Source organism: Suricata suricatta, chromosome 5 (assembly GCF_006229205.1).
Source record: "Suricata suricatta isolate VVHF042 chromosome 5, meerkat_22Aug2017_6uvM2_HiC, whole genome shotgun sequence".
Lineage (NCBI taxonomy): Eukaryota > Metazoa > Chordata > Mammalia > Carnivora > Herpestidae > Suricata > Suricata suricatta.
Window position 1 is genome coordinate 153,225,224 of NC_043704.1, and position 24,404 is coordinate 153,249,627.

Below are 24,404 nucleotides of genomic sequence, written 5' to 3' on the forward strand. Positions count from 1 at the left end.
AATAGCGATGCAAAAATCCTGAAATGAAATACTTGCAAATAAGATCCAGCAATATGTTTTTTTAAGTAAGTCAGTCATAGCCAGGTATATTCCATGCTAGAAAATCTATTTATATGAAGAGGGCAGAGTTGAAAAACCATCCAGTTATCTCAACGACTGCCTGATTTTTAAAACTCTAGTAATAGAAATAAAATACATTTCCTTAGTTTAGTGAAAAACATATTCTTAAATTAACTTCTTTCATCATCATCAGTAGTAAAGTACTTGAAACATTGTTATTAAAGTCAGGAGTAAGAAAAGGATGATTTAACTACTTTTTAGCTGTTGTTCCATTATTTGGTAATAATCTTGAACCACTGGCCAGTGCAATTAATCAGGAAAAATAAACATACAAGATGAAAATTAGAAAATAGGAGAATTGGGGGCACCTGGGTGGCTTCAGTCCATTAAGCTTTCAACTTCAGCTCAGCTCATGATTTCATGGTTCATGAGTTTGAGCCCTGCATCAGGCTCTGTGCTGACATGCAGAGCCTGCCTGGGATTCTCTGCCTCACCTATCTCTCTCTGCCCCTAGCCTGCTTGTGCGCTCTCTGTCTGTCTGTCTGTCTCTCTCTCTCTCTCTCTCTAAATAAGTAAATAAACTTGAACGGAAGGAAGGGAGGGAGGGAGGAAGGAAGTTAGGGAGAAAGAAAACATAAGAATTGGAGTTAAGGTAGTCAAGTATAAAGTAAGTTAAAATAATAGAAATAAACAGAACTGAAGTATTACTTGTAGACAATGATTGCTAGAAAAGTTTTAAAACCTATTGAAAACAGTATATGGCCAGTTATAAAATAAATACACACAGAATTGTTGCTGTTGTTTTATTCTAAAAGAAACCATTTAGTCATAAGTAGCATTTCTAGAATGTCCTTATATGCCGGACATTGTAAACACAGAACGCATGGCAATAAATACGGCATGAGATGTATCGGAGGTACAATCTGAAGAAAACTCTAAAACTTCGCTAAGCAGTGCAAAAGAAGACGGCCAAGTGGCCTCGGGTAGGAAGATTGCATATTAGATCCTAATGCAGTCAATAGATTAAGTGCAATAACGATAAATTTCCACAGGTTTCAGGGAATTGGACAAAAGATTGCTAAACTTTATCTTGAGAGTTACTAAAAATGGCCAGGAAAATGCATATGATATTAATTCAGGAATAGACAGCCCACAGAGAGGTCCGATAGATGTCAGCGAGGACAGAAGTGTAGTCTGTACAATGAAGTTGACTTCTAGTCTATGCACCTGAAGTGTATTCTTCAATAAAGCATGTAGCACTGACAAGCCACTCTGGAAAAACTAGCAAAATGGGTATTTGCTCTTTACCAAAATATATTGGATTTGGGAGTTGTAATATAAAATAATGAAACCCGAAAGTTCAAAAGAAAAAAGAAAACAAGAAAAGAAGGGTCATTTTCTTTCCCTAGCCTTAGACTAGGTAAGGGCTTTCTTAACATGACACTGAAGGTTTTACCAGATGAAAATCGTAATAACTGATACAACTACATTATATGTAAAATAAATGAAAATGAAGTATGGAGCTTCAGTACATAAACAAAAGGAAACAAGATTTTTTTAGAGGTTGAGGGTTTTTTCTTTTTTTTTTTTTTTGCTTTTTCAGGTTTGTATTTAAATTCCAGTTCGTGGACATACAGGGTAACATTAGTTTCAGGTATAGGATTTGGTGATTCACCGCTTACAGACATGCTCATCACAAGTGCCCTCCTTCATCCCCATCCCCTATTTCTCCCATCCCCCACCTGCTCCCCTCCAGCCACCCTCCGTTTGTTCCCTATAGGTAAGAGTCTGTTTCCTGATTTGCCTTTTCCCCCCCTTCCCCTATGTTCATCTGTTTTGTTTCTTAAATTCCACATATGAGTGAAATCATATGTCTGTCTTTCTCTTAGTGATTTCTTTCACTTAGCATAATACTCTCTGGTTCCATCCATGTCATTGCAAATGGCAAGATCTCATTCTTTTTCGTGGCTGAGTACTATTCCATTGTGTAGATCTACCACACCTTTATCTCCGCGTCCGTCAGCGGATAAACTAAACAAGAGTTAACGCACACCCTGGGACACGCTGTGTAAAACAAGCACAGTGTCTCTGAATAAACCAGACACCCAAGGAAAAAAAATTAGAAAAGATGAACAGGCAGGTGGCACGAGGGACACTGCACGTATCCAAGAAGCGATGCCAGCATGATAGTAAGATAACTGAAAATGTAACAAAACACAGCTTCCATTCCTCAGGCTGGGAAAAGGGACAGGGGTGAGGCCCCCACGCCGTCAGCGGAGGGGTGGGCAGAGAGCCGCTTCCCGCACCGTGGACGGAGTGGCCCTCGGCTGCCCCTGCTGGGGATCCTGTTCCCGGTCTGCACCCCCATTCTAGAAAGGTCTCCTCGACAGATAATCAGACACGTTGCTTCTACGAGTGATAAGCTGGGCGCAGCTGACATGCTCGTCCCGAGGAACGTGGGCTCTGTGAACGCGAGCGTGTGTGGGTAGTGAGATGGTGTGCGGCCTTCTGGAAGAATGCTGGACAGTGCCTGCGCTCCCACTAGAGAGCGGGGAAACACACAAGAGAGTGTTTGGTGGGGAAAGCGGCTTAAAAGCAAAGTATGTGTTAGTAAATTGGGAGCTGTCACATGCGCACAAAGGGGGTGCTGGGAAGAAGGGCACCTGTCAGTGGTGGTGACTGTAATGTGAAATCAGGGGTGCCTCCTGCTCTTCTGTATGATTTCTAGATGGTTTAATTTTTCTTGTAGGAAGCTCACATTTTTATAATCAAGAAAGAAAAAAACAGCCACTTTTTATCTTGAACAACTCCCAGAGTCCATTGTGGGACCAGAGTTATCCTGTCTACACTGACTGCGTTTGCCGTGCAGGTGCCAGGCGGCTCGCACCGGGGCTGACAGCCTGGCCTCCCGGGGCCCGGTGACTCACTGGGGACCCGCAGGCAGGCAGGGAGGCCAGGGCGACAGGCCGCGGCGGCCCCGGGGGGCCCCCCAGTGACGCTTCAGTTGCCTGGACTGGGATCCTCCGGGCACACCGTGGGCGGGGCCGGGCAGCACCGGGGGCTCGGGCACAGGGCGGGCCAGGAGGTGCCAGAGGGCACCTGGAGCCCGCAGAGGCAGGAACGAGGGGGGTAGAAAGACGCCTTCTGGCGTGTGGGCAGCTCTGACCCCCGGGTCGGAGGGTGCAGCAGCTTGGGGACCCCAACTTCATACCCACAAGACCCCTTCACCAGCATCAGCTGAGACTGTAGGTCCACTTTCACTGGCTTCTGTGTCCTCACGCAAACGCACTGGAGAGGGAGGCTGGGTGGTCATTGTCGTTGGAAACCAGTGTCATTTCGTGTGAAAAGCGGGTAACTGGTAAAGAGGGCACCAGGCCGTGGAAGGAGGATCACAGAAGGCGGGTGCGTGGTGCTCCCAGCAGAAGGCCGCGAGCGGAGTCCGCACTCACTGTCCGTGTAGACACGGGGCCGGCGCGCCTAGAAAGGCCTTGAACAGAGCTGGCCCGGAACTGAGCCTCACTGCCCGGAGGCAGGGAGCAGCGTCCTCACCGGACACTGCGCCTCCCTGTCCACACGGCCCTCATCCGGGAGCCCCAGGGAGGGGGGGAGGGCAGGCTGGTCTGGCCCAGCGTGATCCCAGAGCGCCCTGCGCCGCCCGCCTCCCCCCTGCTCCCGCTGTTAGAGGTGAGGTCTCGGGCGCGGCGGGCTGGCTGTGGCCCGGACGTCAGGCCCCCTCGTCTGTCCCGGCTGCAGGCCTTCGAGGACATCTACCTGGAGGAACGGAAGACCGTCAAGGTCCTGCTCGAGTACGCCGACAAGATGTTCACCTACGTCTTCGTGCTGGAGATGCTGCTCAAGTGGGTGGCCTACGGCTTCCGGAAGTACTTCACCAACGCCTGGTGCTGGCTGGACTTCCTCATCGTGGACGTGAGTGCGCCCGGGAAGGGGGCGGGGCGGGGGGACGGGCCGTCATGGCGGCACCCAGCCGGCCCCAGAGCAGGCGCAGGGGAGGGAGGCCTCGGTCCCGGCCCCAGGACAGACCCGGGCCCTGCCGCCGGGCTCCCAGTCTGGGAGGACTCTGGACGTGGGTCTGGCCATCAGCACCCCAGTTTGGGGAGACAGAAGGGCAGGGAAGAGCTGTGCTTCTGGGCAGGAGCGGACCCCCTGCGGGGGGGGGGGTGAGGCAGGGCACCGGGGGCCGCTCTCAGCCGGCTGCACCTCGGGGCGCGGTCACCCACTGCACGTGCTGTGAGCCGGCAGGCAGGCCCCCTAGACGGGCAGCCCGTCAGAGCCTCTGCGCCTGGCAAGGTCTGCACAGCGTGAGCCAGAGGGGACGGCACTGGCGAAGGGCTTCTGGTCGGCTCAGGCGGAAGGTACCGCGGGGGGGGGGGGGGACGAGAGGGGAAAGCCCCCTGTGGGAGGGCAGAAAGCACAGGCACTGGCCAGGGGGCGGCAGGGTGGTGCCCAGGACGACTGGTGGGCGAGCACAGGCTCCCTTCCCATCCGGGGAGGGTCCAGGGCAGGAGCCGCCGGGTCCTCTGAGCACCCGGGTGGCGGACGGAGTCCCAGGCCCCGGGACCTGCCGGGTGCCAAGCAGGAGGAGTGCAGGGTCCCCCGGGCTCCAGAACACAGCGCAGTATGAGCAGAGCCAGAGGGCAAAACATTACCGGGACATGTCACCGAGGGCAAAGGGACCGGGTGAGTCCGGGGCTCAGGCGAGGGCACGCCGTCTGGTGGTGGCGGCGCCCGCGGCACAGAAAGGGGTCAGCGTCTGCGGTCTGGGAAGAAAGAGCCTTCCAGATGGGGCTGTGGCTCCGCCCGCCAGGGACGGCCCTCCTATGGTGGCCAGAGAGGCTGGGGTGCAGTCCCCGCACCCCACATCCCACACGGAGGCCAGAAGGAGGGACGCAGCGTGTGGGGGCCCAAGGCACAGCGGCCGTGCAGGGAGCTGGTGCGTGGAGGCCCAGATCAGGGCCCCGGGCCCGGGTTCAGGCCTCTGTCCGCCACCCTCAGTGGCTGACAGGTGCTCCTGTAGGGTGAGGGGTGAGAACATGGCAGGGACGGAGGAGGGAGTTCGAGCTGCCGTTCCAGCCCCTGGGACCCCGACAGCCCCTCACCCAGCTACCCCTGCGACCCCTGGGGAAGCTGGGCCTGCTGGGCGACTCTGCTCAAGGAAGGCGGGAGGGAGTCCGCCAAGACCCGTGGCGAAGGCCAGCAACCCCTCCTGCCTGCTGCGTGCGGGCCGAGCCCGGCGGTGCCCCGCCCCAGTCCCCAGACTAGGGAATCGGCCTGTGGAGAAGGGAGCCAAGGCCCACTGCAGAGAAGGGCCTTGTCCGAGGTCCAGGAGAAGGAGGTGGGTGCCGGACCCAGCTTTCCTGAGGCTGCTCTCGCGGCCTGTCCCCTCGCTTCATGGGAAAGGTGGCCTTCAGGCATCGGGGCCTAACGGAGGACATTTCCAGGATCAAGTCTTAACCTTTTTTCTTCCATAAATACTATCAAGTAGCTCCTATTGTAGGTCCTCGGGATCTTGGGGAGAAAATAGACTAAAGCCTCTGCCTGCATGCAGGAGGCTGCTGCAAACAAACATAAAGCACAAGCCAGGTTTATGCTCCGTTAGAAGGTGATGGGTACTGCGGTGAGGGAAGGGGGTTGGGAGGGCAGGACTCCAGCGAGCGGAACGTGTGCATTACAACTTTACACCGGCTGGGCAGCCGGGTCCGCTGACTGGCACAGGAGCAAATGTGAAGGATGTTAGGGTTTGCCAGGCAGACGTCTGCAGAGCCTTCCAAGCTGAGCTCGGAGAGGCAGTGCAAATGTCCTGGGGTGGGAGCGTGCCTGGCATACTCGAGGAGCTGCAAGGAGGCCAGAGTGGCCGGAGCAGAGTGAGTGGGGATGGGGGGGCGGGGTGCAGGAGTCGAAGCCAGGCTGCAGGGGGCACGGGGAGGGGGGCAGCCTTGAAAAACCGCAGGCTTTTATTTAGAACGAAGCGGGAGGCATTGCAGCGCTCCGAGCAGAAGAGGGACCTGGAGTGACTCATGTTCCTGAAGGAGCATGGGCGGGGCTGGGGCACACACGGAGGCAGGGAGGAGGGTCCGGAGGCGCTGGCGGCCCTCCAGGGAGAGATGGCCGTGGCCACGGACGGACGAGGTGAGAAATAGTTGGACTTGTGATGTATTTTGAAGGCAGCGCCAACAGGAAATCCCGCCGGGGTGGCCGCAGGGTGTGAGGGACAGAGAGGAGGCGGGGCGGCCGCCAGGCCTGTGGCCCAAGCAGCTGGGAGGACACAGCTGCCATTGGCTGAGATGGAGGCGCCCCGAGGGGGCAGGTGCCCGAGCTATGAAAGCACACGCGAGGCCGTGCTGCTGGGAACCGGTGGGCGGGCTGGCCGACTTGGTCCCTGGCCACAGACTCTCCGCCTGCGTCCACCCTCTTTGAAGAGGGCCGATGTCCAGATGTCCGGCTCTGGGGGAAAGCTCTGTCTGCTCACGGTCAACCCAGGCCAGTCGTTCCCCCGAGGAACGTGACTTGAAGGCAAGCCCACAGGGGCTGGAAGCCAGGTGGGCACCTGTCCCCCCATGACCACGGCCGGCTTCGAGCTCGGTTTTCTGTCGCAGAGCAGGAATGAGGGGCTCCAAGTCCTTGGGTCAGTGAGTGTGCACAGCAAGCCCTTAGGACATACCACCTCACGCCCGAACTCACAGCCCAGCGAGGCCAGCCCAGGGCGTGGGGCCCACCAAGACGCGCAGCCAGAGATGACAAAGACCGGACGCAGAGAAAGCCTGTGGCCCGCTGATGCAGGCCTGCTCCGGGCGGGCCAGGAGCCCTCCCGGCTGTTCCCAGGGCTGCCCCCGGGCGCTCACGCCCACCTTGCCTCCCGCAGGTCTCGCTGGTCAGCCTGGTGGCCAACACCCTGGGCTTCGCAGAGATGGGCCCCATCAAGTCACTGCGGACGCTGCGTGCGCTCCGACCACTGCGAGCCCTGTCCCGCTTTGAGGGCATGAGGGTAAGGGGAGGGGAGGGGACTCCACTGAGGGGCGCCCATGTTCACCCGCTGACCAAGCAGCCCGGCCAGAGCTGGGACTGTGGCCCCTCCCCTGCCCAGTAGGAGATGGTGCCGAGTCTCCGGGAGAAGGGCAGCGGGCGCACAGGCTCCCCGAGGGTGGAGAGCTGTGAGCCCCCTCCCTGCCACCTCCAGCCCCACGGGCCCCACGAGGGCCAGGAGGACCCGGCCAAGGGGAAGAGGCGAGGCCTGGGTGCGGGCCTCTCCGCTGCAGCCCGGCCCCTCCGTCCGGGGAGCCGCCCCCTGTGTCCTGACGCCCGGCTGCACCCGGCCTCCCAGCGGACACAGGCCGTCCTCCCTGGCCCACAACGGGCAGCAGGGCCGCCGTCCTGAAGGCCACGGAGGCCGAGGAAGTGGCCCCAGTCTCAACTCCCGTGCTCAGGTGTCATTGCCTAGTAAACTAGTACGCAGATTCCAAAGTGTAGGGCCCTGAGCATCTTTCGAGTCCCCAGATCTTACCAAGTATGTGCACGTGAGGCAGGTTTAAAAGCCCCACCAAGAAAAAAACCCTTTGCCTGTAATACTACCAAGAAAACACACGTGTGTGTGCTCGTGCACTCGTGTTTTTACAAAACACACACAGTTCCGCTGTGGCTTCGGCAGCCGCATCTGTGCGCCCCCGTCTCTCGCTGACCCTCAGATGCCATCACACAGCCCCCCTTTGTTGGCTTGTTTTAAGTTGTTGTTTTTCCCAATTCTAGTTAGTTAACCTGAGGTCACATTAGCTTCAGGAGTGGAACTTAGTGATTCGTCACGTGCAGGTGACACCCAGTGCTCGTCCCCGCGCGGGCCTTCCCCATTGTCGATGGGCCTGCCCTTGGCCCGCGCCCCCAAGAGAGAAGAAACAAGTCGCTTATTCCTGGTGGAATAAGGGCATTTGTTTCCGGAGGGGCGTGGGGGACATGCAAGTCGCCAGGAATGCCTATCGTGGCCGTCGGCCACGGAGCCGGCCAAGGGCACCCCCGAGGGCTGGGCGTCCACCCTGTTCATCGTGCCTGCCTGCCGGCCGCCCGGGGTCACCCTCATCCGCGCGCATCCACACTGCCCACCGGCGCCTTGCCCAGCACGCAGCCCCGCACCGGCCTTACTCCCTGGCTGCGTGGGGAGCTCCTTCCCGCCACCCCCCACCCGGAGCGGTGGGGCACCTGGCCCCTCAGTGGCGTAGGGTGAGCGCCCCGTATGCTTTTGCCAAGGGGGCTCTGCCGGGCACTGTGAGTCCTGATTAAGAGCCAGGGCTTCACGGGGTCAGACAGCCACCGCTGCCCGGAAGCACAGCCGGGAGAGTACCCGTCCTTCCTTCCAGGGGAGTTCCCGTGAGCTCCCCATCCTTCTGGGAGAATGCCTATCCTTCTGGGAGAGCGCCCATCCTTCCTTCTGGGGGAGCACCCGTCCTTCCTTCCTTCCGGGAGGGCACCCCGTCCTTCCTTCTGGGGGGCGCCTGTCCTTCCTAGCACAGCAACCCCAAAATAAACCAGGAACTTGGCTCAGAGCATGTGTCTCCGGAGGCCCCTTCCCACCAGATTGCCGGCACACTCGAGTAGAGAGACCCTGTTGAAAATTAAGTGTGAAGGTCGTGGATTCAGGGCAGGACCAAAAAGGGAAAGGCAGATGTTCTGGAGTTGCGGCAGACATGAGCGTGCAAAATCAGAAAAGGGGTGTGTGTGCGTGCTCTCTCCCCTGCCTCACCCCCCATCGCCTCTCCTTTCACTCCCCATCGGGGCCCCTCGAGCCAGGGGCAGCCCTCCCTCGGGGACAGGAAGTGTCCCATCCCCACGGGGGCCCGCAGGCAGGGGCTCCGGGCAGGGCGTGTGTCCTGGGCACCCCCGGCACTGAGCCTCTCTCTGTCTACTTGAGGTGGTGGTCAACGCCCTGGTGGGCGCCATCCCCTCCATCATGAACGTCCTGCTCGTCTGCCTCATCTTCTGGCTCATCTTCAGCATCATGGGCGTCAACCTCTTCGCCGGGAAGTTTGGGCGCTGCATCAACCAGACTGAGGGAGACCTGCCTTTGAACCACACCATCGTGAACAACAAGAGCGACTGCGAGTCTTTCAACGTGACTGGAGAGCTGTACTGGACCAAGGTGAAGGTCAACTTCGACAACGTGGGCGCCGGGTACCTGGCGCTTCTGCAGGTGGTAAGTGTTCCTTCCACTGGCCTTCCAGCAGACGCTGCATCCACAGTGAGGGCAGGAGGGGGGCAGTGGGGCCACTCAGTGCTCAGGACAGGGGCGCGCTGCCCAAAGGAGGCTACGGATTCCCCAGAGATGTCTGGGCCTTGGGAAGATGTTTCTGGGTTTTCCATTCTAGAACAGATGTCACATTCTCCCGGATGTGTGGCACAGGGTCCAGCACTGAGGCAGAACCAACCCCCCAGTGGATACCCTTGCGCTGTCCGTTTGGCAATGAGATGGCGCAGGTTAAAAATCAAAGACCAGGGGCGCCTGGGTGGCTCAGTCACTTAAGCGTCCAACTTCAGCTCAGGTCATGATCTCATGGTTCGTGGGTTCGAACCCCGCATTGGGCTCTGTGCTGACAGCTAGCTCAGAGCCTGGCGCCTGCTTCAGATTCTGTGTCTTCCTCTCTCTCTGACTCTCCCCTGCTCGCATGCTCTCTCTCTGTCTCTCAAAAGTAAATTAAAATAATAACAATAATAACAATAATAATAATAATAATTAATAAATAAATATCAGATTTTGTAAACTTATAGTTAACTAAACGGCATTAAAACAAAATCACGGGGCCCCTGGCCGGCTCCGTCGGTGGAGCACGCAACTCTCAATCTCAGGGCTATGAGCTTGAGGCCCGTGTTGGTGTAGAGATCACCTAAAATAAATTTTAAAAAATCAAAATTCACCATTGCTACCTATTACGCTCTTGAGGTTGTTTGCACGTGCAGTGGAAATACTGTGGCGCCAGGCTCCTCGGTGCCTCCTCCCAAGTCTGTTCAGTGAGGGCGCGTTGGTCACTTCAGACTGGCCGTGGTCGGAGTGTTTACACCGAGAAATTGGCAAACACAATACTCAGGGCTTCACTTCCTTCTCGGAATTTTTTGTGAGTTAGCCATTTACCGACACACCGATGGCAAGAGGACCTCCTTAAGGACGAGGGGGGTGCGATGCTCACGGGAGGGTGGTCCCTGGCCGCCTCAGTCCGGATAGGAGCCCTCAACAGCTCAACAGATGCAGGTGACGTGGTTTTCTTCCCTGGTCCTTTCCTTCCAGGCAACATTTAAAGGCTGGATGGACATCATGTACGCGGCCGTGGACTCCAGGGGGGTAGGTAACCACCCAGTCAGGCAGCTGAGTCTCCCAGGTGCTTGGCCACTCGGGCATCCGTGTCCGCACCCAAAGGCCCACCGCCTACAGGCCCGATGTCTGTGCTAGCCTGCAGCTGAGCCGTCCGGAGCGCCTAGGCCTGGCCCGCGGGCAGAGCCGCGTGCTGTCCCGAGGAGGCCCGAATGCTTTCAAATGAAATTCACGGTCATTTACTTGAATCTTGGTCCTGCCCCAGGAGACTCAGGGTAGAAGGTATAGAGGCGCAGATCAGGTTTCTGCTTGTCCTTGTGCCCCACCAGTCACACTGACAGTTCGGTGAACACGGGGTTGCTGATGGACACAGACCTCCCGACGGCCCCGGACAGAAGCCAGGCAGCCCGTGTCGACCCTGAGCCATCACCCTTCCGCACCCCTTCCCGCCCACCCCAGCCCTGCTCTGAGCACACAGCCCGTGCCAGGACCTTCCCGCAGACGCCCCTGGTCCCCCCACCTGTCTGATCTCTCCCCTCAGTATGAAGAGCAGCCTCAGTGGGAGCACAACCTCTACATGTACATCTACTTCGTCATTTTTATCATCTTCGGGTCCTTCTTCACCCTGAACCTTTTCATCGGCGTCATCATTGACAACTTCAACCAACAAAAGAAAAAGATACGTAGAGTGCTGCTCCCTACGGGCCGGGGGCCGGGCACCAAGGAGCCGTTCTGGCCCCCTGGCCCCAGGCCGCCTCCCTGCCGCGGGGGTCCTCTCCCCGCTGCCGCTGCAGGGGGTGGGAGAGGGGGCGTCCAAGAGGGAACAGGCCCAGGCGCCTGAGCGGAAGGCGCGGCCCGGGGCTGCCCTGGCCTTCCTGACAGGCGAGGTCCCCAGGGGAGCTGGGCTGACGGTCGGCACTGTCCGCCTGGTCCGGGACCAGACGGCGGGGAAGGGGGACGGGGGCCCGGGTCCGGCCATGGTGGGCTGTGGGCAGACCAAGTAGGCTGAGCTGAGCCGGGGAGAGGCTGGGGGGCGGGGAGCGGATCTGCGTCTCCCAAAGCCAGAGAGCCCTCAACGCGAAGGGAGACAGGGACCCTGGAAAGGCGTATTTGGGAAGGAGCCTCTGGTGAAGGAGAGAAAGTGAGGAGGAGGCCGACCAAGCACCTCATCAGGGAGGCAAGGGCCCGATGCCGCCTGCGGGAGCCCGTGAGGGCCCCGCAGTGAGTCTGTGCCTGTCTCTGCACTTAGGGGGCCAGGACATCTTCATGACGGAGGAGCAGAAGAAATACTACAACGCCATGAAGAAGCTGGGCTCCAAGAAGCCCCAGAAGCCCATCCCTCGGCCCCTGGTGAGCCGGCTCCCAATTCAGCAAGAGGTGGGGGGGTGCAGGGCCCTGGGGAGCCCCCTCCACGGGACTGCCATCAGGGCCTCTTCAGTCTCCCAGCGTCGCCCCGGGCCCTGGCTCAGTCCAGGCACGGAGGGGCACTGTCGGGCCTCAGACCACACGGAGGCCTCGGACAGCTGGAGGCCTGAGGACTGGTACCCCGGGAGCACTCCATCCCCCAGGAGTCCCTGTGCCTCGGAGCGCTCCCTCCTCCCCAGCCAGAGTGCAGCCTTGCCCGGGAGAGCCTCTGCACGCCCACCCCCACCCACAGCCTCTTCCTGGCAAGCCCTGATTGGGGCAGACGCAGCCCAGAGGCCCCTGGAAGGGGCACTGACTCCCTAGCCTGACCCCGCCATTCTCCAGAAGAGGGGGTGGAGGACAGTACTCAGAGCAATTAGGTGACACAACCCAAATCACTAGCCAGGAAGCGACCGCCCGGGTTTTAAATCCGTTTCACCGGTTTTCACCATGCTTCATTCTGGGCTACCTGTGTATGTGTACATGTGTGTGCGTTCACTTCTTTTTTTTTTTAAATGTCTACTTATTTTTGAGAGAGAGACAGTGTGAGTGGGGAAGGAGCAGAGAGAGAGATGGGGAGACACAGAATCTGAAGACAGGGTCCAGGCTCCAAGCTGTCAGCACAGAGCCCAACGCAGGGCTTGAACTCACAAACTGTGAGATCACGATCTGAACTCAAGTCAGATGCTTAACCCACTCAGCCACCCAGGCGCCCTTATTTGTAATCTTTTATTTTCCCCCAAGTAATCTGAGGTGGCTAACAATTAAAGACATCTCAATATGGTTAATAAAGAAAATCGATTCCAGGGGCACCTGGGTGGCTCAGTCCGTTCAATGTCGACTCTTGATTCTGGCTTGGGTCACGATCTCAGTTTGGGGGGTTGAGCCCGGTGTTGGGCTCTGCACTGACAGCATGGAGCTTGCTGGGCACTCTCTTCCTCTCTCACACACACACACTCTCTCTCTCTCAAAATAAATAAATAAAATTTTTAAAAAATCAGTTCCATAAAGAGTGGAGAAAATTTGTTAACCTGAGGGCTGATTCAATTTCTAGGATTGAGCTTTAAATTCGGCCTTGAGCCATGAGACAGTATAAACCAGAAGAGAAGCACTGTGAATGTTCTAGAGATGCCCAGGGTAGGCGAAATCCCTTCCTGGAGGTGGATCCGGAAGACCTCAGAGACGAGGGAGCTGAGGCAGGGCTGGAAGCAGGAGAGACAGGCTGGTTGCTTCCTGGCCCCCCCTCACCCTGGCAGTCTGGCTAGGGTGTTGGCCTCAACAGCGGGTACAGCAGGAGGGTGGAAGGTCTGGGCAGAGGGGCACGACGGGGGGCCTGCTCGCCCCCTGCTGAGTCCATCCTCTGTTCCTCCTTTCAGAACAAGTACCAGGGCTTCCTGTTCGACATTGTGACCAAGCAAGCCTTCGATGTCACCATCATGTTCCTTATTTGCTTGAACATGGTGACCATGATGGTGGAGACAGACGACCAGAGCCCTGAGAAGGTCAACATCTTGGCCAAGATCAACCTGCTCTTCGTGGCCATCTTCACGGGCGAGTGCATCATCAAGATGGCCGCCCTGCGCCACTACTATTTCACCAACAGCTGGAACATCTTCGACTTCGTGGTTGTCATCCTCTCCATCGTGGGTGGGTATGCAAGGTGGCCTCTCCTCCTCCAGTCCTGGTCTGCGCTTGGTGCCAAGTACACTGGTCTTCTTCGTTCTTTCCTCTGTGTTCCTCACCTCTCCCCGCAGCACACACGCACACACACTCACACACACACGCACAGCTCCACAGAGAACTCAGTCCAGGGGGGCCATTCTCGCAGAGGGGCCATCACCCCCTCCTTGGGGCCTCGGAACACAGCTTTCTGCTCTCTGCGAGAGCTTCAAGAATGAGTCTGGGAAAGGGAGTGGGGGCTGGGTAGGCGCCCCTTCCCTGCCAAGGGAAAGGCAAGGAGTTGCGTAGTTGAAGGAAGAAGAGGCTGACTCAGGGGGAGGCGAGTCTCCAGGGACGGGAGCAGGGGGCCCCCACGGGCGGGGGTTGTCCCTGGCACTGGCTGTGTGCCAGCTCCTCCAGACCTCACTCACCTGGTGCGGTCCACCTCATAGTCAGCATCGAGGCGAGGGGATGAGAACCAGGAACAGAAGAGGTAGGATTCACGCTCCGTCTGTTTGGGTCGCTGTATCCACACACCAGACCGGGCACCTCGCAAGCAACAGAAATTACTTCTCACAGTTCTGGGGCTGGAAGTGCATGATGAAGGCGCCAGCATGGCCGTGTTTTCTGGTGCGGGTCCTCACCAGCACCCTCTCTGCCGTGTCCTCGCCGCGTGGGAGGGGCACTGATCCCACCTGTGAGGGCCCCGCCCTCGTGGCCTGAGCACCTGCCCCCGGTCTCCCCTCAAACACCATCATCTTTGGGAGTTGGGATTTCAACACAGAATTCAGTGAGGGATGGAAACATTTAGACCACGGCACACGTCCTGTCTTTCTGACCTCAGGGCAGCCCAGATCCTTCTGTAAATAACAATTTTATTGAGATACAATTCATATGCCATAAGATTTGCCCTGTAAAGTATATGACTGAGCAGTTTTTAGTGTATTCACAGAGTTGTGCAGCCATCCGCCCATACCTGCTTTTAGGCGACTTCCCTCACCACCGAAAGGAACTCTGCCCCCTTTTAGCAGCTACTCCCCATTTTCCATCTCCCCGGCCCCTGGAAACCACCAATCTAAAAGTTTGAGAGCCTGCCAAGCCGTTTTCCAAAGCAGGCGCACCATTGTGTCTTCCCGTCATCGGTGTGTAATGGCTCCAATTACCAACAGTTGTTAGTAGTTTTGGTTTCTTACTATGGTCACCTTGGTGGGCATGAAGCGGTAGCCACGCTGAGGTTTTGGTTCACATTTCCCTAATGACTAATGATGCTGAGCATCTTTTCATGTGCTTATGGGTCATTTTCTGTGGTATGCCTTGGTATAGAACACGAGAAGTGTCTTGGAGAAGTGTCTATTCGAATCCTTGGCTTGTTTTTTTAATTGGCTTATTTTTTTATTGTTGAATTGCAAGAGTTTTTTATATATTCTGGACACCAGTCCCTTATCCGATACACGATTTGCAAGCATTGCCTTCCATCCTGTGGATTGTCTTGTCCCTTTCTTGGTCATCATCTCTTGAAGCACAGTTTTTTTCCTTTCGATTAAGTCCCAATTTATCAAAAGTTTTTTTCACTTGTCACTTGTGCTCAGAGCCCAATCTCTTGACCCCTCCCCCGTGGAATCCCACCATGGGGCGGCTGGCTTTCCTCTTCCCGCCATGTACGATGACTTTCGCCTTTGGTGAACTCAGAGGGGAACGCAGGAGCAGAGGCAGGGCCGCCGCAGCTGCGGTGACAAGACGGATGGCTAGAGGCTGGAGGCAGGGCCAGGAGGTGCTCCGGAGGGTCGCGGGCGGGAGTGAGGGTGAACATGCCTGGGGGGCTGGAGAGAAGCCTTAGCGGCTGCGGATGTCAGCAGCAGCGACGGGGCTGCGGGGAGCCCCGCTGGCCGTGTGCAAAGGCTCGGCTGGCAGGCCAGCTTGGAGCCCCAGTGTCTGGGCCGGATCCCAGCGCCTCCCTGACGAGGTGACAACACAGGAAAGTTACCTCACTTCTCAGGCTCCTCTTCTGGAAAAGGAGGGTTAAGGTATCAGCTTCCCCCCAGGGCGACCGGAAGGCCGAATGGGTGGATATAAATAAGATGCTCAGCCCAGGGCCTTACTGACAGTCACCATGACACATGTCCACCAGTGACGTCATTACCTAAGGAGTGGGGGCCAGTGCAACACAAGTTTGTGTCACTCTTCCTCCTGGCACGTACGTGCTTGCCTCTTCAACCTCGGGACCCAGGGTTAGTCAGTAGGCACTGTCTCAGAGAGGCTGAGTTGTGACAGGTGTGGCGTGAGGGGCCCCCAGCTCCTGGGCCAGGGCTCCCTGCCCTTCAGCGTGCGCCTGAGTCACCTGGGCTTACCACAGGCGGTGGGTCTGGAGGTGCGGCTGAGCCTCCACACTTCCGTGAGCCATCAGGGGACCGCAGGGCTGCCGGCCCTCCGACTGTGCTTTGAGCCCTGAGCTGAAGAGCCTGAGCTCTGGTCCAAGCTAGGCCACCCAGATGCTGAGCAGGTCCCTCCAGACCTCAACCCAGGATCTAGATTAGGGGCGCGGCCCAGCTCTGCTGTGCGGGGATTCCCAGAAGGCTAAGGGGCGAGACGTTGGGGAAGGCACTTTGCAAAGGATGTGGGTGCTGTGGGTCCTCATTCCTGCACCATAGATGAGAGATGGAGACGCCGAGAGGTGGGGGGAGCAGGGTCCTCGCTTGCCCCGGTCAACCCAGTCCTCCCGAAACGGCCTGCTCTCCTTGGCCCCTTGCCGGACAGAGAGCACTCCAGGGCCGTGGGAGGGAGGACAGAGGTGCACGGCGGCCAAGGTCTCTGTTGTTCCCCGTAGGCACTGTGCTCTCAGACATCATCCAGAAGTACTTCTTCTCCCCGACGCTGTTCCGAGTCATCCGCCTGGCCCGAATCGGCCGCATCCTCAGGCTGATCCGCGGGGCCAAGGGCATCCGCACGCTGCTCTTCGCCCTCATGATGTCCCTGCCTGCCCTCTTCAACATCGGGCTGCTGCTCTTCCTCGTCATGTTCATCTACTCCATCTTCGGCATGGCCAACTTCGCGTACGTCAAGTGGGAGGCCGGCATCGACGACATGTTCAACTTCCAGACCTTCGCCAACAGCATGCTGTGCCTCTTCCAGATCACCACGTCGGCGGGCTGGGACGGCCTCCTCAGCCCCATCCTCAACACGGGGCCCCCCTACTGCGACCCCAGTCTGCCCAACAGCAACGGCTCCCGGGGGAACTGCGGGAGCCCGGCCGTGGGCATCCTGTTCTTCACCACCTACATCATCATCTCCTTCCTCATCGTGGTCAACATGTACATCGCCATCATCCTGGAGAACTTCAGCGTGGCCACGGAGGAGAGCACCGAGCCCCTGAGCGAGGACGACTTCGACATGTTCTACGAGACCTGGGAGAAGTTCGACCCGGAGGCCACCCAGTTCATCGAGTACGCGGCGCTGGCCGACTTCGCCGACGCGCTGGCCGAGCCGCTGCGCATCGCCAAGCCCAACCACATAAGCCTCATCAACATGGACCTGCCCATGGTGAGCGGGGACCGCATCCACTGCATGGACATCCTCTTCGCCTTCACCAAGCGGGTTCTGGGCGAGTCCGGGGAGATGGACGCCCTCAAGATCCAGATGGAGGAGAAGTTCATGGCGGCCAACCCGTCCAAGATCTCCTACGAGCCCATCACCACCACGCTGCGGCGCAAGCACGAGGAGGTGTCGGCCACCGTCATCCAGCGCGCCTTCCGCAGGCACCTGCTGCAGCGCTCCGTGAAGCACGCCTCCTTCCTCTTCCGCCAGCAGGCGGGCGCCGGCCTCTCGGGGGAGGACGCCCCGGAGCAGGAGGGCCTGGTGGCCTGCAGGATGAGCGGGAACTTCTCCGGGCGCCCGGGCCCGCTCTCCAGCTCCTCCATCTCCTCCACCTCCTTCCCGCCCTCCTACGACAGCGTCACCAGGGCCACCAGCGACAACCCCCACTTGCGGGCGTCCGACTCCAGCCCCAGCGAGGACCTGGCCGACTCCCCCACGTCCCCAGACAGGGACCGCGAGTCTGTCGTGTGAGCCGCGCCCCAGCCGGCCAGGACACGCCGCCACCGCCGCCAGCGTGCATGGGCCCTCCGGCTCGGGCTCCCGGTGACACGGGCCTCGGCCCCAGGGAGCACCGAGGCGCAGCGCTGTGGCAGCCGCACCGAGCGTTCGGGGTGGCCCATCCGGTCAGGCCACACCCCGGGGCTCTGCAAAGCGACCTGATCCCGGCTGCTGAGACAAAATGTAAGACTGAGCCTGTATGTTCTCAATGGGCTTTCATAAATTTATTATATTTGATATTTTTTTACTTGAGCGAAGAACTAACTTTTTTCCATGGACAGTGGCAGCAATTCACACTCTGCCTTTTCTGGACGTGCGACAGGAGTGTCTGTGAGCTGCCGGAGCTGCGTCCTCAAAGCAAGAGTGAGGCCCGGAAGGGGTCCCCTGCTGCTCGGGCCGTGTGCACGCGCTCCACACACAGGCCACGCGTGGCCCCGGCTCCCCTCGGCAGGGGTCGGGCAGAGGGCTTCTTGTCAGTGGGGGCTCGCGCTGGCCTTCCACTGTCCCCCGGGGCCTGTTTGCCCCCCGCGGTTTTATGCTGGCCGTACTGGGGTCGTTTCTACAAACATGAGAAGCTTCCAGAAGGGAACGGCCTGGGTCCCAGGGCTGGTCCGAGGCACCGAGGTTGCCTTTTCTTGCCAGGAGGGCCGGGTCTTCTGCAAGAGTATTAACGTTAAGGCGAGGGGCACAGGGGAGCAGCCCCGGGCTCGGCCTGGCCCCCAGCTCCCTCTCCTCCGAGCCCGCCAGGCCCTGCCCCACGGCCCGGTAGAGACGCGAGAGCGGGCACCGGCACCGTTAGGGCGAAGGAGCCCAAAGGCTTCCGCCATGGGGCCCCGCCCGTCTGCAGAAGGGAAGCTGCTGTTGGGCGGGGGGCTCTGCCCTCACCCTGCGTGCGGGTGTGGGATGGGTGGGAAGGAGCCGCAGGTGGTCAGACAGCCCCCGCCCTGGGAGGGGACTGGCCGTGTGGCCCCTCTCGCTGGGCCGGGGTCCTGGTGGCACCGCCCGTGGGACAATCTGGGGCGCGGGGTCCAGGCTGTCCGAAGGTCTTGTGAGAGGACCTTTTCAGGGAAAATACTTTTTCTAGTCCAGTTACCCCCAGGGCCTCTTCAGCTGCTGACAATCCTGTTTAGCATATGCAAATCTCCTAACGCAGAGACAGCTGGGAAGCCGGAGACTGGCCGCCCCTAACCTACCTCGCTGAGCTGCCTGAGGGCTGGACGTCCGGGCTCCTGGCAGTGCTGAGGGGGCATTGCCAGCGAGTCAAGTATTACGGTTCTCTTTGTCCCCCTGCCCCCACCAAGTTCCCTGGGTGGCATCCCCAGCGCCCCCCCCCCCGCCCAGGGGACTTCCCTCCTCCCGTGTCCCCTGGGGTCCAGTGTGGGATGTGGGTCCACCGCCCCAGAGCTCCTTCTCTGGTGGAAATCTGTCTGCAGCTCTCTGCGCGCCCTGCCTCGGGGCTTGGAGCGGCGTGCGCCCCCCTGCAGGCAGCGCCCGGGAGGCAGGACTGTGGCCCCGAGGCAGGCGGGCTGGCCGCCCAGCTGGCCGGGAGGGGCTGTGGTGTCCTGCGAGTGTGGACGGCCCGGGGGCCCCCCCGAGGCAGGGCGAGCTCCGCCGCCTCCTTAGCTTTTAGCGTGGCTCTTTTCCCCGGAACTGCCCGATGCCCAGCAGGAGGGGGTGGGGAAGAGGGGGCATCAGGTGGCAGCATGGTCTGAGCGAATCGAGCACTTGTCACCAAACTCCGTGTACAAATAAGATACATATTTTTAAATGAAAACCAATAAATGGCTTACACGACCCGGCCTGGGCTCTGTTCTCGTGAGTTGGCAAGGGCGGCAACCCCTGGCAGCGGTGGCCGCGCAGGGGGCAGGTGCGATCCGGAGCGTCACACGAGGCTTCCTGTGGCTTCCCCAGGAAGACCACTGGCCGCGCGGCCGGTGCAAGACGAGTGGGGTCACCGCGCTCCTGCAGTCCAGGACCCCCGGCTGGGGCACCGCAGAGAAGCAGGGCCGGGATTTGGGGCTCCCACAATGGGAAGGCCCGGGAAGAGGGAGGCCCTGGAGAACGGCCCGATGGTCTTTGTGTCAAGCCAGGCTTGGGCCTGCGACCCCTGAGCCCTCCCCTCCCCGGCTCCTCCCTGCCCCCCCAGCACCCCTACCCAAAGTGCTCTGCAGCCAGTGGGGGGCGGCGCAGTGGCTGGGTCTCACCCACTTGCAGGGGGAGAGCAGGGAGCCCCTCTGCCCGCCTGAGCAGCTCCGAGTCCTGTCTTTCTCTGGAGCCCAGGCTCCTGCACTGAGCCCGGCCGGTGCGTCCGCTGCCTCCGGGGGCCTCCCCAAGGCTTTCAGGTCCTCCAGCCATCCACCCGGCCCGGCCGACGCCCCGGAGTCCCCAGGTGCCGCCTTCAGCCGCAGGCTCTTCCACCCCGTCGGCGTGGGCGTCTCGGGGTCCTGACCGGGCCGCTGCAGGGGGTGCACCCAGGGCTGCTCCTTGGGGACCACGCTCCTGCGTCCTGTCCTTTCCCAGCCGCTCGGCTGCCAGAGTGCCTCCATCCCAGGTCATCCAAGACCATTCCCTCCCGGATAAGCTCCCTGCCAGCCTCCTGTTCCCTCAGGGCCCAGCCAGCCTACCGCCCTGCCGCCCTCCGAGACCGCCCCTCCCCCGACTGCCCCCCTCTCCCCCATCACCGGGACCCAGGCTCCTGTCCTCACAACCTTGCCAGATCCTGGTCCCCTCCAACCAGAGCTCCGGCTGCCTCTCTAGTCGACCCGGAGGCCCTGTCACCTCCTCTGGAGCATCCCCTGTCACTGGTCCCCACCCGTCTTCCCTCCTCACAGCGCCTCCTACCCCTCCCTGCAAAGCCCTGCAGAACCCACGCGGGGACAGCGATGATGCCGTGTCATCAAATCCAGCCTCTATTTGTGTCTCTCCCTGTCCCTTCCAATTCTGTTTAGCGGAGACAACTGCGGGGCCCTGGATGAAATCGCGGCCACCCTGGGCCGTTCGGCTCAGTCTTGGGTAAAACCACAGCCTAGAGCCACACTGTGAGCATGACCCGGCCTAATCCCAGGGCTCCCGATCCCGCGAACAGTCGGCGTGGGATGGCCGAGCGTCCTCTCCGGCGTCAGGCGGGCAGTGGCGGGGAGACCCGGGCCATCTCCCTGCAGCGTCCCCAACCTCGGGACCGCACTCTCCTCCAGGGGCCCCTGTGACCCCAGCCTTTGCCTGTGGGCACCTGAGAGTCCACCCACGGCCTCTTCCTGCCACGCCTCTCCCTCGGCCCCTCAGGCGGCCTGCTGGGGTGCCCCCCCACTCGGGTACGGCCACGGCCTGCTCCTCAGAGACCACAACGCCCCTCTGTGCCAGGCAGGGTCAGGCCCCGTCACCATCCGTCTGAGTGTCCTCAGACCCTGAGCTTTGTCGGCAAGGCCCCATCCTCTATGTCCCCGCCATGCTCAGAGTCCCCAAGAGGCCCCCGGAGGACCCAGGACGAAGTCGGCACAGGCCACAGGCCCCCAGCAGAAGGCCACAGCGTGTGGAAACACCAGCAGACAGTTCCTCCCACTGAGGCGCTCTCAGAGCTCCTCTGGGCCGTCCACTGCCCCGAGCCCTGTTTACGCCCTCGATGTGGCTGTGGGGGCCCTGTCCCGGGGCGTGGTGTCCTGACATGGGTCCCTTGGTCAAAACTGGGGCAGGAGCAAGCCACCCTGACCTCCCGTGACGCGTGTGTCAGTGTCTTTCCCCAAAGAGACCCAGGCCTTCCGGAGAGGGCAGGCCACACCCCAGGGCAGGGGCCCCCACCGGCTGTTTTAGGAATAACGTCAGAATTTGAAACAGCAGCGTCTCCTCTGTGGTAAGGGTGAGTGTCGTCCTGCGCAGCTAGCATTCCGGACAGACGCCCGTGCGGAAGGCGGGCAGGGGTGGAGGCAGCGGGCGGATGCCAGAAATCCCAGAGAGAACAGTGCGGACGACCCGAGGCCAGGGCTGTGGCTGCTCTCCAGCCCCCGCACCCCGTGCCATCACTGGCCTGGGGGAGCCCCGCGGGGGCTGGGGCAGGAGCGAGGCTGGGACCCCCACCCTGCGCTGGCCGGCTCTGGGACGCGACAGCGCGTTCGGGCCCACGTGGTGGCTTTCCCAGCGTTCTCAGCCCAGACTTGGCCTCTGGGTTCCCGGGGCTGTGTGTGGGGTCCTCCCCGCTGCCCGAGGCGGGCCTGCGCCAGGCTCCGGTGGAGGGAGGCCCGAGCGGGGCCACAGCTGTCACCGAGCCGTGCAGGGGGGAGGCCAGGCCCAGGCAGCGGGCGGATGCCGGCGGCCGCGTCACAGGGATGGCACGCGGCCCAGAGAGCTCAACCCTTGGCCCGGAGACAGACGCCCCTGGGCAGACGTCAGCTGTCACCCCAGGGCCACAGCCTTGGCAGCCACCCTGCCCCGTGCCAGCGGCGTCTCCGCCCCCAGCCCCCAGCGGCCACGGGACTCCGGCCTCAGTGCCTGAGCTGGGAGGGCAGGAGGGACAGAGGCAGAGCGGGGCCGTCACTGGCACGGCACTGCCACACCCCTGCCAGGAGCCGGTGGGCGGGAGATCTGCTGAACCCACGGCCGCTCTTCTCGCGAGTCCTTCCTGCCCCTGCGCCCCGCCCTGTCCTCATGGGCAGTCCTGCACGCCACTCCGCGGTCCCCCCAAGGTCAGGCCTGGGGCCGTCTGACCTCCTCGCCTGCCTGGGGACACGTGCGGATTCACACACACGCACACGCAGAGCTGTGATCCGGGTCTCCACCCCGGCGACGGCAGCAGCGTGACATCAGGGAGATGACTGAAATCCCAGAAATGCGCCTCAGGCTTCCTGTCCCCCCGACCCCCTTCCCGACCAGGGACCTCAGGACATTCTCAGGACAGAGGGGGTGGCCAAGGGACTTTGCTCAGATAGTACGCTCAGAGGCTGGTGCTGTCAAGTTCTGTCTAGGGGACCCCAGCGTCCCGGGGGACCCTGCCCTAGGCACTGCTCTCCCGCAGGTGTCCCAGGCCCGCCTGGGCAGCAGGGCTGGGGGCTGGGCCAGCTGGAGCCCAGCACGTATGGCAGTCACCGCGACAAGCACTTCCTGCCACGCCAGCTCACGGGGCTGGCATCCCCAGGCGGCTGCCAGGCACCTGCCGCCGGAGAGCAGAGCCCCGTCATCCCGGCCCTTTGGAGAGTCGGACTGGCTCCGATTCCAGGATGTGCGCGTGAGACAGAGCCCCTGTCCCCGGATGTGGGCTGGCCGCGTGGGCAGTGTGTCCTGTGCCCCTGCCCTGCTCCGGGCCCAGCCTCTGTGGGCAGAGCCTCGGAGAGCGGGAGCTGGGACCGTGGGCACCAAGCCGGCCCCCAGCGTTGGCTCCTGGCGCTGCGTCTCCCGGGGACCATCTGTCTGCTGCCCACCCTCTCCCTGGAATGCGGGCACCAGGCCGGCTCAGTGGGCCCGGCTGCCAGAGCTGCAGGGTCGCTGAGGGCCGGGCGGCCTTGAGCAAGAAGAGAGGCCGGCTTCACGGGGATAATTGGGCCTCCTGTATCCTGTTCAATCCATCACATGCACGGTCTCCGCTCCAGACAGGCGGCAACGAGGAAATGACAGAAGCCAATAAGGCTAATTAAGTAAAGAGTAATCGAATAAGCAGTGCGTGCCGCCGGCCCATGCGCCCCAGAGCCGGCAGCAGGGCCGAGCCCTCCCCTCTGTCTCTGTCTTGACTTCAGCCACAGGACCCAGGGGACAGTGAAATCAGTCCCCACAGGGTGGCAGATGGGGGCGGGGACGGCTGGGTTTCCAGCCACTCAGGCCAAAACCCTCGGCATCCTCCCTGACCTCCCCCGCCCACATCCAACCCAGTAGGAAACCCTGTTGGCTCTATCTTTGAAATCGACCCGAGTCCACACTCCACCACCGCCCCCGCCACCGCGCGGAGCTTGGCCGCTCTTGCCTGGGCTCTGACAAGGGCCTCCCGGCGGGTCCTGGCCCCCGACTGGTCCCGACACAGCAGCGGGTCACGTCACCCGGATGCGCAGCACAGAGGCCCCCAGACAACATACAGCCCCGGCCCTGGGCAGCCCTCCACAACGCACCCCTGCCCCCCAGGGCCCGTCTGAGCCATCCACACCCGCGCCTCCTCCCTCCCCCCTCCGCCAGCCACACCATCCTTGCAGGGTCCCCCAGAAAGGCTGAGCGCGCCTCGCGGTGGGACTTCAGCCCGGACCGTCCCCTGCCCGTCACCCTCTTCTCCCCGAGAGCAGCGCGGCTCTCCCTTCCGTCAGGCCTCTTCTGTCCTGTTTGCAGGGACGCGGCCAAGATCACTCTGTCTTCTACCCGGTGCAGCCCACTGCTTTCGTACCTAAATCAGGTTCGGGGAGGTTTAACTTATAACAAAGTCACGGTCTGACGAGTTTGACAAATGCATACACAGCAGGGCACCGCCCAAATCCAGATGTCGAGTATTTCCGTCGTGCCAAGAAGGCCCCCCTGCCCAGCCTCTGGCGGCCGCGGAGCTGTTCCCGTGCGGGCAGACCTGCTCTCTCCGGAGCGTTCGCACGGAAGGCCGCCAGCGGTCGCTCAGCCCTTCCGCCCTGCGCGCGTCGGCTCCGGCCAGACGGGCGGTATTCCTTCATGGGTGAACGCGGGTGCCTCGCGTTCGAGAGCTTGACGGGAACGTCTGGGGTGCTCACCGCGTTGTATCATCAGGAAGGAAGTCGCTCCGGACATTTGCAACCCGGTGTTCGCGTGGACGCGTTGTTTTAATCTCTAGGTTAACACCTAGACGGTGAGTCTGGGCTCCTGTGGTTAGTGTGTGTGGAGGTCGACAAGGCGGCCGATGCTGCCCGCGGCCCTGCCCCACGCCCCTGCCCCGCGCCCCTGCCCGCGCCCCTGC

The 24,404-nt window shown here is 60.6% G+C and overlaps 2 protein-coding genes across 3 annotated transcripts in view; one reads left to right on the forward strand and one right to left on the reverse strand.

Annotated features, from left to right (window-relative positions):
* The window catches only part of SCN5A (sodium voltage-gated channel alpha subunit 5), an 86,476-nt gene extending 67,163 nt beyond the window's left edge, over positions 1-19,313 (forward strand). Inside the window, exons 21-28 of the mRNA XM_029940546.1 lie at positions 3,814-3,987; positions 6,941-7,063; positions 8,975-9,256; positions 10,343-10,396; positions 10,908-11,045; positions 11,612-11,716; positions 13,147-13,417; positions 16,254-19,313. Coding sequence (XP_029796406.1) covers positions 3,814-3,987; positions 6,941-7,063; positions 8,975-9,256; positions 10,343-10,396; positions 10,908-11,045; positions 11,612-11,716; positions 13,147-13,417; positions 16,254-17,491 — 2,385 coding nt within the window. The 3' untranslated portion in view covers positions 17,492-19,313. The remainder of the gene's footprint in view (positions 1-3,813; positions 3,988-6,940; positions 7,064-8,974; positions 9,257-10,342; positions 10,397-10,907; positions 11,046-11,611; positions 11,717-13,146; positions 13,418-16,253) is intronic.
* Positions 1-24,404, reverse strand: part of EXOG (exo/endonuclease G) — a 61,212-nt gene that overhangs the window by 1,837 nt on the left and 34,971 nt on the right. The window contains exon 7 of one of the 2 annotated variants that reach the window (XM_029940550.1): positions 17,719-18,174. The exons of the other annotated variant lie outside the window; for it this stretch is intronic. The gene's annotated coding sequence lies outside the window, so the exon portion shown is untranslated. Of the gene's footprint in view, positions 1-17,718; positions 18,175-24,404 lie in introns of those variants that run through there. 2 annotated transcript variants of the gene reach the window in all.